This window comes from Oratosquilla oratoria, chromosome 21 (genome assembly GCF_046742065.1).
Source record: "Oratosquilla oratoria isolate Oo_2021 chromosome 21, ASM4674206v1, whole genome shotgun sequence".
NCBI classification, from domain to species: Eukaryota; Metazoa; Arthropoda; class Malacostraca; order Stomatopoda; family Squillidae; genus Oratosquilla; species Oratosquilla oratoria.
The window spans coordinates 42,876,797-42,893,494 of NC_134797.1; the positions used below are offsets into that span (position 1 = coordinate 42,876,797).

Genomic DNA, 16,698 nt, shown 5'->3' on the forward strand with positions numbered 1-16,698 from the left:
CTCAATTTACCATTTATAAACCTGTAAAAGTTTCAGATCATCTTTGCATTTATCTACTACACCTCTTTCAAAATTGCTTTCCTCCTCCCTTCAAATTATTGTATAGTCATTCCTAGCTTGTTTGTAAGCTTCTTTTGTGACCATGGTAATATGTAGAGCAGACTTGGAATTTGAAAGGGGCAGAAGGGAGAATTTGTCAACATCCTCACCTCTACTCTGAGGGGATATTTCTCTCTCCAGACAGGGCCCTAAAATTTTCTCCTTTTTTTTCAGCTTTTTGTATAATGCAAATTCACATAGAGCCAATGTCTGACAGCTGGCAGATGCTCCCTTTCTTCTCTTATTAATCCTTTTGATGTTCATCTACCATGTTATGTAGTGGTTATAAAGTCTGGATTATCATTAGAGATTAATTGATTTTTTTCTTTCTTTTTTTTCAGGGGAGTGGAAACTGCATCAACATCTCAGATGACAGTAACAGTGTTCCTCAGTATTCTGATTACGATGTTGATGACATTCAGATCTGCCGTCTCCCAGGCTATGACCTGACCTATGCACTCTACAACCGATTCCCAAGTTAGGGATTCGTCCCCCCCAGTGAGTGTGCTGGGCTCCCATGGTCTTGTCCCTTTGATGCTGTCCTCCTGCCTAGTCTTGGGTCTTGTTGGTTTAGGATGTCCACTTACAATTTCTCTGTTATTTCTTTCATGTATTTACAACCCTTTATGTTTGTCTTTCAAGTAAACTTCATCTGGAAGACTCCCTTGACTTTAATACAAAAGTTTATTTCATGGGAGCTCAAGCCATTCCACAGTAAAATACATCTTTACTCTCGTGTTGCTTGTCCGCATCTTTATTGTTGTTGCGGCGTAGATACGTTAGCAGACTCTATTGCATGTGGAGTTATCAGTGTTATCTCTTTTGGTCTTTTGTCCATCTCGGCTGTACAAGGCTGGGATAATGTATCTTGGTGTTTCCTTTGTAGCGTAAGCTATGCTTGTAGCCAAAGTGTCAGTCACTGGCCTGAGTATAGCTTACATCTAGTATTGCACACAGCACCCTTGTGTGCTACCTGCCCCCAGGGCATATTTTTCCTGTGGTGGCAGGATGTGTATTCATGAAATGGCCCCATATAAGCACCACCATGGGACAAAGCTATTTCTCTTCTCGTGAAGTGGCGCATGCCGCTCCCAATGAAGCAAGAAGCAGCTCCTGGGCTTATCCACCCCACAAGCCTCCCAGCCCCAAGGCCCACTCAAGTCTCGTAGCCCTTGAAGGCTGCCAGCACCTCTTGAAGATGCTTTAAAAGGGACTGGGATTGGCATCAGAGTTGGGGGGGGGGCTCAGGAGTACTGGAGGGCAAGCGGGGTTGTGGAGCAAACCAATTTAGGGCTCTGGTATTGTGTGGCTGGTGTGCACTTTGGCCCCACACACTAAAGTCATTAGGAGGTGGACTTTCCTACGGTATGTTGCATTGGATACTCGTTTCCATGGCATACTTCCCAACATTGGTGTGGCTGTGGTAATCGTGCTCGATAAGAAAGAGAAGAAGTAATTCACACCAATAAATTCATTTCTAGGTTGGGGACAACTATAAATTGTTTGCTACAGTTTATTGTTGGTTGGTGGGGGATGGTTTGCAGTAAAGCCTGGAGTGATCAGCAGCTAACATTATTTGAAAAGCAGATCTGCAGGTGGAAAGGGTACGGGAGCTGTCCTGGCTACACCAATGCTTCGCTACCGGGATGTACCCTTAAGGCACGCCATGTTATGTTTACTGGGACATACCGTAAGCAATTCTGTAGTAAAGTGTCTGTAGGTCTTCTGGTGTGCACTATTCGAACAAGCCTGCTCTTTTGCTGACATCAGCACCCATGCCTGATACACTTCCTAGTACCACGAAAGCCTGGAGCCCCACACCCTTGTCCTGTATCAAGCAGTCAGAAGTCTATGTCCTTTTTAACATTATTATTTCAGCAGCAATTTTTTTCTATTTGGGACTGGAGCCTGTTGCACTAAACCCATCCCTGGCAACATATAGGAAGCTGTTGCATCAATGGGTTCACACATGGGCACCTCCAGCTTGGCCCCAGTTGCTGTTGGATAGGTTCTTTATTGGTATCTGGCTGAAAGTGTTTGGAGGGGAAATGTTGGAGACAGTCCTGTCTTCAAGTGTTGTCCATTGGGAATTCACCTGTTGCATGCTTGCAGTCATATGAGACTAGGCCTGCACAAGCAGTTGCAGCACCAACTTGCCAGTACCTTTCATGTTAAGAGGACAGGTGGGAGGACAGTTCTGGTGGGAAGATGAGCGATACATCTGATGTTGATTTGAACGTATGTTTACCATTTTAATTTTTTTTATATTTATTTTTTCTATTATACATAACTTCTTACTGATGTATTTAAGGTGCAAAGTGTGATGCTGATATTTGAAATGTTTATCAAGAACAGTTTTGGTACACTTGAACCTTGGATCTATGAAAAATAGAACATATTAAAACCATTAAGTGAATATCCCATGAATCTCTGGAACATCTTGTTCCAAACAATATTTGATAATACAGTGAGTCCTCCTTATACGGTAATTCTTTATCTGGTAAATTCACAGTTACTGTATTTGGTAATTACTACCCTCGATTCTATTTACGGTAAGAAAAATTCACAGATACGGTATCCGCTCGTGTTTTGGAGGTAAAATTAGATATTTTGAAGAGGAAAGAGCAGGGAGAAGGTGCGTCTGCCAGAAGTCAAAACTTGAGTTTGGTATACTAATTTCAATTTGCAGCAAGGTTTTCAGGAACGCATATGTACCGTATAACGAGGACTCAGTGTACTGATACCACAGGGAAATATGAGTAACTGAGTTTGATGGCACACACCATTGATCAGGTTCTAATTATTCCTTCCTATTAGAGGTGTAACTACCCTGACACTCGTGTAGATAACAGAAGGCTATCCTTTACAAAGGTGGGGAAAAAAATTAAAAGAAAGCACCAGATATCAGAAATATAATTTTTGAAGATTTTAAAGGGAACTTGTGCCATCAGAATAGAAAAAAAATTCACACTTGATACTAACCTATCTATCTATGTACCAAGGGCTTCTTTCCCCTCATAAATGAGGTAGAAAAATATTAACCAGACAAAAAATAACCAACCACACCCATCCCACACCCATCCAAAAACCAATACTTTGTCCCTTCCATCTTAACACATTGTGGATGAAAGGTAATCTATGTCACCCACCTCACTGCAGGATTTGATGGCCAGAGTTGGATTACCCTTACTGCTTTATTATTGTGTAACCCCCACCCTCATCCATCCAAAGTTTATGTTGTGGACTAGAACATCCCTTCAGGTTACATAATTTCCTTGTCCATTCATAACCGGTCTCTGTTCACTCCCATTTTCACTGTCCTTTGCTTGCATCCAGTACCTACTTCAATCCATCTCATTCTTGCTCTTCCCCTCAATTTTCTTCCATCCACAATTTTCCTTACTGTCATTGCTGCTACTATACTTTTTCCTTCCACATCCCCAAACCATCTCGGCAATTCAGCCAGCCCTCCCTCCACTCCTGCCCTATGGAACACTAAATGAATATTACATAATACTAAGAAACATAATTCCTAAGGTGTCTGTATTTATCTTTGCTTAATTCACTAATATATCAGTAATAAGATCATAGATCAAGGTTCAAGTGTATAATGAAAACTTTGTTGAAAGAATATGCAATTAATGAGAAAACCTGCAGCTTATATGTTTAAAACTTTCAGCTTTCATATATTTTCATAACAGTAAAACATAACATATACTTATTAGCACTACCAGTTTGAAAATGATTTACTATGGTGTGAGGAAATTAACTTACTAAGTTTGAATAAGAATATTAGAAATCAGAGCTCATGTTTATTGCTGTTCTCAAAAACATGCAATGTAGATGAATTTATGGAACTTTGTCACACCAAATACTGGGTGATTTTATGCCTATTTTGTTTTTAAAATAAATGCTTAATGTAACAATGGAATTTACAACACAGATACACTGTAGAGAACAAGTTAAATGGAAGGATTAGGGTGGGATGGGATGGGTAAAGATACTTCAAAGCACTGAATGACATGCCTGCTTGAGTTAAGTCAGATCAGAACCAGCTATAAATGTGCACCTTGGGTTCAATGCAACAGGCCTTGGTACATTAACAACTTTCTCCCTCCGTGATCATGTACTCATGGAGTTGCACGAACCCAGTCTCTTGGAATGAAATATTTACTTCTTACAGAAGACTGATAAAATTTATTACCATTAATACATTGTCATAGAAAAATGGAGTTGTGAGATTAAAGTTTAAGCATTTGAAGTGTAGGTTGTAACATCTATTCTTACTGAGAGCGAGACAAAAATGTTGGTTACTGGTACATGAATTTTCTGAAATCAGTACTGATATCTTAAGAGATATTCAAGAAGGAAGATGTGGGAACAGCTTCAGTGAGTTCCTTTGATCAGAATGGGAAGTTGTTCAAAGATTAGAATGCTGTGCAACACATTATGTAAAGAAAATTTGAAATACAGTAAACTCTCCATTTAACAGACTAGTAGGGAAGGAAGGTTTTCACTTATGTCAATGTCAAAAGTCCATTAAATTGAATGTTTCTTAGGGGTAATTTTTTTTATAACTTCTCAATGTAAAATAAAGTTTGAATACATTGCCATATGCAGTACTGTACTACTTACTTGTGTGCAGTTTTGATGTACAAGCAATAGGAATGGGAGCTGGCAAAGTTCACTTTTGTGTCTAGCTTCAATTGGGTCTTAATTTTGACCACAATAAACTACCAAAAATGTTCATAATAGGGGGCAACGTCAGGATCTGAAGATGTGTCCATGTATTGGATGGCAGTATCCATGAGATTCTTCTTTCCAGACATGTTGAAATTAACACTCTTTAGTCCATTAGTTGCCATTTTGAATTGTAAGGATTGCAAAAATATTTATTAAATAGTTGTAATTCAGAAATCAGAGAGGCTACATAAACATAATAAGAGCTCACAATAGCTTGAAGTGGACTGAGACTGAAACAAAGTGAGGCTACTCTGTTCCTTGAAATAGATGCCATATGCTGCTCCATTAAAGACTTATTAGTTTTTATTAATTTGTCATTATTAATGTATTTTGTCAAATTTGTTAAATTCGAAATACATTATGTCAGAGTTCATTAGATTGAATATTATTATATTAGAATCCATTGAATTCAAAATCTGTTTTGTCTGGGTCTGTTAAATTGAGGGGTTACTGTGGTTTACATTCAGTATGATTGGTGATTTCACTATTAGTACAAAACAAGGCCTGTTGTGAATCTTCTAATATTCAATTTCAGTTTTCATTGAAAAGATATTTATTTGTTATGTATCTGACTGCCATGTCTAATGATACAATACAGTTATAAAACATAACCTGTGTTTATTATCCTTTCATAAAGTAAACCAAATATACTCATATATGCAGATGACCTTAAAACAATAGTTCATCATTGCAACTAAAAAACTCTGAGCTTGAACAACAATTGCAAAATAGAACGTGTGCATACCTTTAGAATTTCCTTGTGATGCTGGTTTTAAACACCCAATGGCCTAAATGGTCTCTCTCATTTGAGAAAAACCTGAAACTACTTGGCCTCACATTTGGTGCCCACATGACATTCATTCCATACTAAAAATCTTGGAGGAAAGAGATTAAGTGATAACACTGGTTAAAAGGTATAAAAGAAGAACTGGAGGAAGTCCACACACACTGTTGGAAACACTAGAGATAAGAAAAGGTTCATGGCATGACGAGACCTCAAATTGGATATTTAGGAATGCAGAGTGGCTGTGGCCAGTAGACAGAAGACAATTACAATCTACATACAGCTCTTGAGAACCACACTTCATTTACTCAACATTTATTCATTCATAGGTAATGGTTTGCATGTAGCATATTTAACATTGTTGACAAATCTAGTGATGATCTGTGCATATCAATCTGACTCATTGTTATTGTTATCTATTCATGGAATATGTATACACGAGTATGTGTGGGGGATGAAATGGGTGGGAATGGATGTATGCCTTTTGACTTTGGCTACCTCCCTTATAAGGGGGAAAAATACCTTGGTTGTATTTATAGTGTGTGTGTATATATATATATATATATATACATATATATATACATATATATATACATATATATATACATATATACATATACAGTACATTGAGTTCAATAAAAGTGGTATTTGCCTATTTGGACGAGGAAATGATAGAAAATTAACTACACTAATAAGACCAAAACTCGAGTACGCAGCAACACTATGGACACCCAGTACCAAAAAGAATATAAAGAAGTTAGAAAGAATACAAAGAGCAACAACAAAGCTGGCACCAACCCTTTCCAAAATGACATATGGACAAAGACTGTCTAAATTAGAATTACCAACTCTGGAACAAAGAAGGGAAAGAGTAGACTTACTATCTATAGAATTACGAAGGGAATGGAAATCATAGATAAGAAATGACATTGAAATGGGACAATGGAAAAACAAAAGGACAGGAAAAAACTAAAAAAAGATAATTACAGAAGAGATCTGAAAAAAAATAGCTTCCCACACAGAGTGATAGATATTTGGAACAAATTGGACAAAGAAACAGTGTGTGCAAACACTATTCAAGATTTTAAGAAAAAACTTGATGCTGAGAGATACAAAGGTCACCACGAGCATAGCTCCCTTCCCGTATAATACAACTAGGTAATACACACACACACATATATATATATATATCTATACACATATATACATATACAAAACTAAAATTCTTCCAGAATGCAAACTGGGAAAAATTTTACATGGAAGAGAAATGGGATATCTTAATGGATAATTACAATGAAGGGGTAAATAGGCACATACCAAGACAGAAGTGAGAGAGAGTGTACATTAAATGCTGGTTCAACAAAAGATGCAGTGAGGCAAGAGACAGCTTGGAAAAGGTGGAGAAAAGAAAAAAAACCTGGAAAATGGCAAGTTTATATAAACTATAGGAATGAGTATGTTAAAGTGAGAAGAGAGGAAAAAAGGAACCATGAAAAGGATGTTATAGGTAAATGCAAAGAGCAACCCACGCTATTCTATCGATACGTGAATGAGAAACTTAAACAAGAAATGGTGAAACTACGCCAAGGAAATGATAAAAAAAAATTAACTACACTAATAAGACCAAAACTCGAGTATGCAGCAACACTATGGACACCCAGAAGAATTAGAAATGGCTGAAGTCATGAATAATCACTTCAAATCTGTCTTTACTAGAGAGAAAACACAATATTGGGACGAAGGTGATGAAAGGTGATCCCCCCCATGAGTGAGAACAATAACACAAAAAGAAATATTGGAACACATATTAAACCTTGACGTAAGGAAATCACATGGCCCGGATGGAATTGCAAATTGGATTCTAAAAGAATGCAAAGAAGAACTAACGGACAAAATACATAACATAATAAGTTGCTCACTCAAAGAAGGAAAAATACCAAAAGATTGGAAAAATGCTAACATTGTACCCATATATAAAGGAAGAAATAAGGAAGAACCAACTATAGGCCAGTCTCACTAACAAGCACTATAGCCAAAATTTGTGAGATCATCAAGAACAGATGGGTAAAACACTTGGAAGACAACAATATAATAAACTCAAGACAATTTGGGTTCTGACGAGGATGATCATGTACCACAAACTTAATATGTTTCTACTCAGATTAATAGACATAATGCAAGAAAGGAATGGATGGGCTGATTATGCCTTCCTGGACTTACAAAAAGCTTTTGACAAAGTACCACACAAAAAATTATTTAAAAAACTGGAACATATAGGAGGGATACAAGGGAACCTACTAAAATGGATGGAGGACCTCCTGATTGGTAGAAAGATGCGAGTAGTGCTCAGAGAAAAATATTCAGATTGGAAAGAGGTGATCAGTGGAGTACCGCAAGGATCTGTATTGGCTCCAATAATGTTTGCTATTTATGTGAATGACATGGATGATGTGAAATGTTACATGAGCATCTTTGCAGACGATGCCAAACTGTTAAAGTAAAAACTGAGGATTGCAAAGCACTGCAGGAAGACCTGAATAATGTATGGAACTGGAGTCAGAAATGGGAAGTGGACTTCAATATTAACAAGTGTAGCATAATGGAGTTTGGAAAAAGCAAAAACGGAATATCAGGATAATATTAAATTGGAACCAAAGAGGTAAAGAAAGAGGGATCTGAAAAAAATTTGGGTGTAATTATCTCAAACGACTTGTCCTATGACAAACAGAAAAACAAAATCATTGGAGAATCCTACAACTTGCTAAGATCAATAAAAGTGGCATTTACATATCTGTACGAAGAAATGATAACAAAAAATATTAGTCACACTGATAAGGCCTAGACTAGAATATGTGGCGACATTGTGGTCACCCAGTACCAAAAAGAATAGAAGGAATCCAGAAAGTAGCAACAAAAATGGCACCTGCACTTGCAAACTTGTCATATGAAGAGATTAGCTAAACTGGAGTTACCGACTCTGGAGCAAAGGAGAGAGAGAGGTGCATGTCATCAGTTCTGCGAGGTTTGCCGTACTTTTTAGCACATATCACCATTTTGTGACACTGACAGGCTCACCCACGGGGACTGGCTCTATCACTCCAAGACGAACATCTTGATCCAATTTTGGCTTTGACATCTTCCGCCCAGTGCAGTGGGACTGGGATCAGGCTGCAGTATGCCACTGGTGTGGTGTCATCAATCATAAGTTTAACCAGAGGGCCTCGCATCATGGGGAGTGGTTGGTGCTCACAGTTGTTGAAATGTTGAAGACCTGCAGTGATCCCGTAAGTAATGTTCAAGCTTGCCTCTATGGCTGGATAGGGCAGAGAGGTGGGCGGGGGAGGTGCCAGTTGACGACGTGGGCACCCGCAGGGGCGGTTGGGTAGGGCTTGTCTGAGGGTGAGAACGATGGGGACGTGGTGTCTGCTGAAGCTATCGCTGAGTTGCCGGCTTGAAGAGCATCACCGACTGTGGAGAATTTGTTGCTGATCAGGCTAAGTGCGACACATGTCTGCTTGCTGATGAATAAAATGTCGTCACTGGTGAAATAGACAACTTGCCTGGTCTCCAGGGCACCGCCAGTGTCTGTGGTGCCACGTATTCTCAGGATGAGTGTACCTAGGGTATTGATGCGGCCGTCATTTGCGGCATTCATGTGCATGGTAACAGGGATCAGGTGGCTGGCCCACAAACCCAGGTGGTGGAGCAGCTTCATGCCTGCAAGGCAGGATAGGCAGCCTGTGTCAGCAAGCATATGGTAGCGCAGTGAATCCGAGTGTTTGGGAGTCAGCAGGGACGGCACGGATGGACACCGCCAGGGTTGGCCGAGGTTCAGATGCGCGTCTTTCCCATCCATTACATAGGTCGTTGTAGATGTGGTGGTCAAGAGCAATACTGCGTCTCCCGTCAAAAGTAGAGATGTCGCAAGGGTAGCTCGAGCCAGTAACCTGTCTGATATCAGTGACGTTGCAAAGGGCGTCGAAGACGGCACTCTCGGACTGCTCACAATATTCTAGATGTTGTAGAACCGCTTCTCGGCCAAAGATCTTTGTTGTCTCTTTGTAGTCAGACCTGTAAGAAGTTGGTAGACACACGTGGGTAGAAAGTGGGGTAGATGGTAAGGGTTTAATTTTTATGAGTCGGGTGTTTGGTAAACAACAGTTCTTCAGCGAGCAGATGTACAAGTTTGCTCTCAGCTTGGAGCAATAAAAATATTCGGGAGCCTGTATGATGTATTTTGCTGATGTAACCCAAGTGATTCGAGATTGCTTAAGTAATCAATATTGAATATAGGCTTGTAACAACGAATCTAATTGGAGAAAGGGGTAGAAAATTCAATTGACTCGTGATTGTAAGATCACGCCCTTAGAAGAGGATCTTTAATATAAAATTAAAAGATCATTGGACTAAAGAAATCATGACCACTGCAGAACTTACGTGGGACGTAACAATGTCTGTTCTCACGGGATTCCGAAATTGTTTGTACTTGGAGAAGAATACATTGTAACCGGTATTCAAGAAAGAAATCTCGAAACATCTCATTCCCTCTATACAGAAAATATAGTCGAGTAGAAGCCCGACTGTGCAAAATACCAATACTAAGTGAAAATAACCTTTAGAACTTGAATTAGTTGGCACATTGGAGGCATGGGGCCTACCGACTAAAAGGGTGAATGGCAAAACATTTTTGAAAGTGGTGAAATTTTTAAAAGACGTACGAAACGAAAGTAAACGCGCGAAAGTGGCGGCTTAGAGATCACCGTGACAGGAAGTAGGTCCAGTCTCCAATGGAATCTGTTACAGACGTGGAGGTTCAGGAGGCTAGAGTGACCTCTGCATCATCTGTGAAGTAGGGGAAGTCCGTCTCGGGACACTTTATGGCTGGCATGGTATACTTATGTTAGACTTGTGTAGGTGCCGATCATAAATAACTCGAGTCATTGGAACATTTCTTTATTATGTCTGACTAGATACAATGATCAGCACACCTGAAACAAGTGGCATGACTAGTTTAATTACCAATAGATTCCACTACAAGTGACAAACATGGAGTTACGTTATATAGATTCCACTAGAAGGCAAGTGGATTATATTGTAACTGACGAACGTGACGTCATCAAAACGAATTTTAACTTCACCCAAAGGTAGCCAGGAATAGAACAGACTTTAAAAAGGGTTAGTCGCGATGTTCATTTACCCAAGTGTTGTGTACAGAAAAAAGAAATGCGCGTAGTTCCAGCTTGGACAGTATCTTCAAGACTATTCCAGGAGTTCATATAGATGAAATTGTACTTGTACGAACGCGCGTGTACATGTGCCTGTGTGTTTGCGCGTGCGTGTGTACATGTTACTGTGTGTTTACGCGTGCGTGTGTACATGTGCCTGTGTGTTTGCGCGTGCGTGATAACATGTGCCTGTGTGTTTGCGCGTGCGTGATAACATGTGCCTGTGTGTTTGCGCGTGCATGTGTACATGTGCCTGTGTGTTTGCGCGTGCGTGAGCGCGCACGCATGTACGCGAGACTGCGCTCGCGCGAGCACGCGCGCTGTGTGCGCGCACATGTACGCTTGCCTGTGCGTGAGATGTGCCTGTGACTGCGCTCGCGCGAGCACGCGCGCTGTGTGCGCGCACATGTACGCTTGCCTGTGCGTGAGCGCACCCGTTATTATGCCGCGTCCACACAGTCGAGCTGTGCCTGGAAGACTTTGCCCTTACCGGACAAAGTCCGCAGACTCTGCCCGCAGTGTCCACACGGCTGACGATGGTGGTTGGAGGTTAGTTGGCCGCAAGCAGAGGTTGGGAGGGAGTGATTCAGTGTGGTACGATATCCATGGTTCCCGCCATACTTGGAAAGAAGGTAGCACTTTACAGCATTATAATTGTTGCCTGCATTAAAAAGAAAAACAAGAAATCCCGGAGACATGTCTGGTGCCGGGAGTGGTTACAAAGAGGTGATTTAATGGGAAACTCAGTGACAATCCTACGTGAATTGCAGGATGAAAATGAACAATTGTTTTGCAGTTACACGAGAATAAACATAAGCAGCTTTTCTGTTCGCCTTTCGAAAGTGGAGCCATATATACAAAAGCAAGAGAAATATGAGGAAAAGCATAGCACCAATAGCACGTCTTGTCGAGACCAGTACACACTAGTACTAGGTGCGGACATGGTGGTAAGGTAACTTGGGTCTGTACTGAGCGGGTTTGCTAAATTTGCTCGCACCTCACCTCGTGCGCTTGGCAGTGATGTCAGCCCTCCATTCACTGCCCGCAAATGGCGCCGGGAACGGACAGTTCGATGGTTTACCCGATGAAATTGCCCGTTGTCGAGCAAAGCCCTCGTGCCCGGCGGACAGTGCTCGACCGTGTGGACGTGGCATTACGTATTTGAGCCTGCCTTGTGTGCGTGCGCGCGCGTGTGTAAACGTGCCTGGTATATACAGTAATTGCTTTGAATTAAGTGTAATCAATTTCATTGCCAAGTTCAAGTTCTCACAGTTCCTATTATTTCCAGTTTGTACAAGCTTCCACAATATTTGAAATGAAGTTGACTCAAATTTATGAATACACCAAGGGCGTTCTATATTACATCGAAATAAAATATACATTTGGTGCCATACATTATTTTATTCTCACATTATACACCTGACATTTGTAAAGCTTTATTGTATCGATATATACAGTATCAGACACTTAAATACCTACCGAATTTTTTCTTAAATATTTTGTTGAACAGCAGGGAAGAAACTACACACTTGACGTTTTAAGATTCGTTCCACTGATAATTAGTATATCAAACTCGTGTAAATATTTATTGGTTTGCTTTATTCATTAAAACATCTTGTCGCCACCCAGCCAAGACAGAAAATATTACAAAACGACTTCGTTTCCACTTCGAAGCAGTTCCTCCTGCAATTGGTTAGACGAAGGAGATTGCTCAGGCAAAATCTGGAACGACAACAAAAGGAGATATCACACTGGGATTCCACGGGCTTCAATAGTGCCGACAGTCGAGTTGGACTATAAAATACTTTGGTTATATTTATTTTCCAAACCCCCAAATATCAAATTAACTTTCCGCCATGTATTGCAAAGCCGAGTGATAAACCAAGATTGTAAACCTATACCAATGTTAGACATACCGTTGAAATATTCTTAGAATTATAGATTTCTCTGAGTCTTATTCTATATATTCAAATGGAGACTGGAGGTAGGGTGTGCAAGGAAAATAGCCTGTAGTGCCTAAAGCAACGACAATTCAGACCTTTAAAACGCATCGGTATGGCAACCCCAGGACCGTCGAGTTTACAGCAACCCCCCCCCCCCCAACACAGTTTGCAGGATTTTAGGTAAAACGAGAGAATGGATGCCCTCATCCCCCACGATGACTGAGAGGACCCATACCAAACTCTTTCCGAGAGAACTCTCCTCTCCATCCCCACAGCTTCCAAAAGAAAATGCTCCAATCCCCCCCCCCACCTCCTTCCGAAACAGCTCCAACCCGCCCCACCTCCTTCAAAAGGTATCTCCAACTACCCACATCCTAAGATAGCTCCAACCCCAATCTTCCAAACGAGACAGCTCTAATCCCCCCTTCTTCTTAGAGAGGCTGCTCACCACCCCAACACACCTTATGAGAGAGCTCCAATCCCCCACCTCCCAGGTATTTTTTCCTTCAAGGTAAACGCCCCTTAACCAAGAGAAATTCATCTCCCACATCTAAGTCAAGAGCAAGGGAGCCACCCACATCCTCAGCCATAAAAGAAATACCCCCCCCCTCATCCTCCAAGCCAAAATCGAAATATAGCTTCCCCATTCTCTAATTCAAGAACGAAAGAGTTCCCCTACCCTCACTAAGAGCGATACACTGGTGTTTGGGGTGGGGTGAGGCGAGGTGGGGGGATCATGTAGCACCTTTCCTACCCTCGTCCCCATGGAAGGCGAGCTAGGTGGATCCTAAACAAGGCTACTCAGTTGTACAAATCCTTTCCCCTACCACACTTCATAGATCAAGATGAGCCTTGATATTCAAGTGCACCATATTCTATCGTGAAACTTAAAATTCAGCTAGTAACTGGCAATGCGATTATTAAAACTTTACCAATAGTTTAAAAAATTACGTCGGTATTGTTGTCTTGATTGTAATAATAGTTCGGATGGTAATCACCCCCATTTCTTTGGGTTCTATAGATTTTGCGAACACCGTCAGTAACTAATATCTAGTTATTTTAAAATAAAAATACATTCACCTAATGGCGCTATGTTTGTCGTGCACTTTTAACGTAATGGCTTTGCATTTTTGTTTTCTTTCCAATAGCGGTTCTATAATTTTAAGGTCAACGCACAGTCGTACATATACATTTCTATATTAGAACATTTTCCTCTACAAAGTAAACAAGTAATACACAAAACTTGTTAGCACTAACAAATAGCTGTTAAGGGTAACAAATTCCTGTTAAGGCTAACATTTAGCTGTTAAGCACTAACAGTGGATACAGAAAACTTGTTAGGGCCTTAAAAGTACTGTTAAGATAAAAGTGCTGAGGAGGACTATTAAACTCTTAACAAATTCCTGTTAGTAGAGAAGATGGCGGAGCAACAACAACATATTAACGAGTACAATGACGACGAACTCATCAAACGCTTCAGAATGAACCGTGCTGGTATAATAAAAATGGCTGTTCAATCCCGAACAGAACGGAATCGACCACTGAGTCCTGAGACGAAGGTGGCAATTACCCTATGATATTTAGCCACAGGTAAAATGCTAACAAAAAAGTTTTGTGTATACGGCCCCTGGTTTCGGTGCGAAAGACCTGTTCTACAAATGTAGGCATTTTCGAGAGGGATTACTCAAAGTATCTACGATACAAGGCATTTCTCAAATTAGCTTAGGTTATGTCATCACGGCAAAATTTCCCAGTTTTTCGACATTTTGAAAATATTTACACGCGTTTCGTAGACTTTCACATCAAATGTACTTAATTTTCGATGATTAGTCAACATTTCCTTGTTAACAGCTTACATATTTTTTTGTTATCCCCGGCATTTGTAATTGTTATTTCGAACTATGTGTTCTTTTCTTTATCTGCACTTCATGTATATCGATTCATTATAAAATAAAATTACTTACTATGGGGACAAATTGTTGGCGAACGTGATTACCAGTAGTTTGATAAAAATTAAGAGTTATAGAAACTTACAGTTTCGCATCAAAGTGGTTGTCCAACAACGAAAAGGCACTTCTTCCTAGGCTGTCGTGAACCTCGTAAGTTTCTATCCATTCCATAACAATCTCGACAACGTAGTTTATTACCAGGGAACCCTCGAGCTGATGACCCGTGTTTACAGGGTTTGTATTTGGCACGTAGGCTTGTTGACAGAAACCAACTGCGAATCCAGTCAACAACAGAGCCTGCAATATAACTTTTCACTTAGATTCCAAGTTTCATTGTGCACCAGTATTTCACTAATTTCCCAAAAATTAAATATATTCAGTTCCCATTGGACGATGTTCTTTAACAAAACACTCAAGCTACAGTTATCTAACACATACAGTACTATTACATTCACAAGTACCTGGGAATTCACTTACGAGAAAGAACATTTTTGATATATGCTCAGAGGAAAAAATCGGTCACGTACTCCTTTGCGTACAATTGACTTCCTAATGCCAAAAATATTAGGCCGGTGTTGTATTTATACCTGTAGCTGCGTTCGTTCGTTTGTTTCTTGACTTGGTTACAAATAGTTTTGTCGACAAAACAATTAATTGGTAACATGGGGAAGCGAATGTGAAAATATTAATAGGATAGAGCGCCTGTTTGGCGTTCCCATGCCCAAATGAAATAAATTTTAAATCGACATAATTTGTCATTTTTGCATTATGACAGGATGGCGAACGACATATGGACCGTGATCGTGTTACAATAAAGATTATAAAGACAAATTAACCAATTTCCAAATGCATCTTTATCTGACAGAGATTTGTTTTACAAATGTTATTCCCAACATTTCTGCGGGCGTCTCGTACTACCCACCGCCATGATGGTTTCGGTCGACGCCTCCCTTGACGCCCATGCCAGCTTGTGGATGTCAATGGCTTTGTTTTATTTCATTGGTGATTTGTTTCATTTTAATTTTTTTCCATCATGACTGTAGACTAATCTCCTTAGAAATGTTGATAATTTTTAACTTTCATTCTTCTTCTGCTCTGCTAAATCTCAGTTTCTCGCTTGTAGCCTGCTTGCAAATATTGTACATTTATGTTGACGGGGTTTAGTATTTTTGTAACCACCTGTAGCTTGCAAACCAGTCAACTACTCAATAAAGACTACTGAGCCTAAAACTATTTGTCTGGCAATATTTCTGTCTTCGCAACACTTTCAGTCCAGTCTCGTCGGGTCTGGCAAGGCACAAAATTCGAATCTGATCAGATTAAACAGTATAATGAAAAAAAGTGTTTCTTTCCTGTCTATTACAGTTAGATAAATCCAGTATCATTCAGATTTGGCCAGGAGCAGCAACGTCTGCATTGATGTTGTGTTATTTACTTTTTCTGCTATGTGAACTAGAAGAGCGCAAGAAGGAAGTTCATGATTCATATTTTTCTTCTCATAGATAATTGAAAATTTTATTTTAATATTGAAGTGTTTTACTTACCTCTCAAGTTGTATGGAAATATATCTATACAACCTCGTGAGCTCGTTATGGTTCTCGCCCATAACTGCGACCACCTTGCGCGAGCGGCGAGCAACCAGATCTCGGTCATCATTTGGCTTTCACGGAAGGAAAATGTCTGTCGACGCTCTACTCATTAAATCGTTAAACCACCACAGCTTTGGAGTGTATATATTTTTCGTGCCAGCACCAGACTTCTTTGATGCATTAATGACAGTCATTTCCCTGTGAAACTGTGTTTTCAGTGTATGAAGTTTTTTGGTAATGTCTTCATTCCGCACATTACATAATAATTTTGTTAAAGGAATGTAAGTCAGCTTTCGATGCTTGTACTTTTTATATTTCTCATCTTATATTCTTTGCACTTGATATTCCAAATAGCTGAGTACTGCT

General features: G+C 40.0%; 2 protein-coding genes across 3 annotated transcripts in view; one reads left to right on the plus strand and one right to left on the minus strand.

Annotated features, from left to right (window-relative positions):
• Positions 1-3,171, plus strand: part of SamDC (S-adenosylmethionine decarboxylase) — a 93,280-nt gene extending 90,109 nt beyond the window's left edge. For both annotated transcript variants that reach the window (XM_076204776.1, XM_076204778.1), the window contains one exon: positions 441-3,171. In XM_076204776.1, the coding sequence (XP_076060891.1) occupies positions 441-581 (141 nt within the window). In that variant the 3' untranslated portion in view covers positions 582-3,171. The remainder of the gene's footprint in view (positions 1-440) is intronic.
• Positions 3,172-12,232: 9,061 nt separating this feature from the next.
• On the minus strand, positions 12,233-15,347 carry LOC143036627 (uncharacterized). Its single transcript, XM_076204186.1, has 3 exons — positions 15,221-15,347; positions 14,829-15,040; positions 12,233-12,573 (listed from the first exon to the last, which is right to left on the minus strand). The coding sequence occupies exons 1-3, from the start codon at positions 15,230-15,232 to the stop codon at positions 12,450-12,452; spliced, it is 348 nt and encodes a 115-aa protein (XP_076060301.1). The 5' UTR covers positions 15,233-15,347; the 3' UTR covers positions 12,233-12,449.
• Between the last annotated feature and the right edge of the window lie 1,351 nt (positions 15,348-16,698).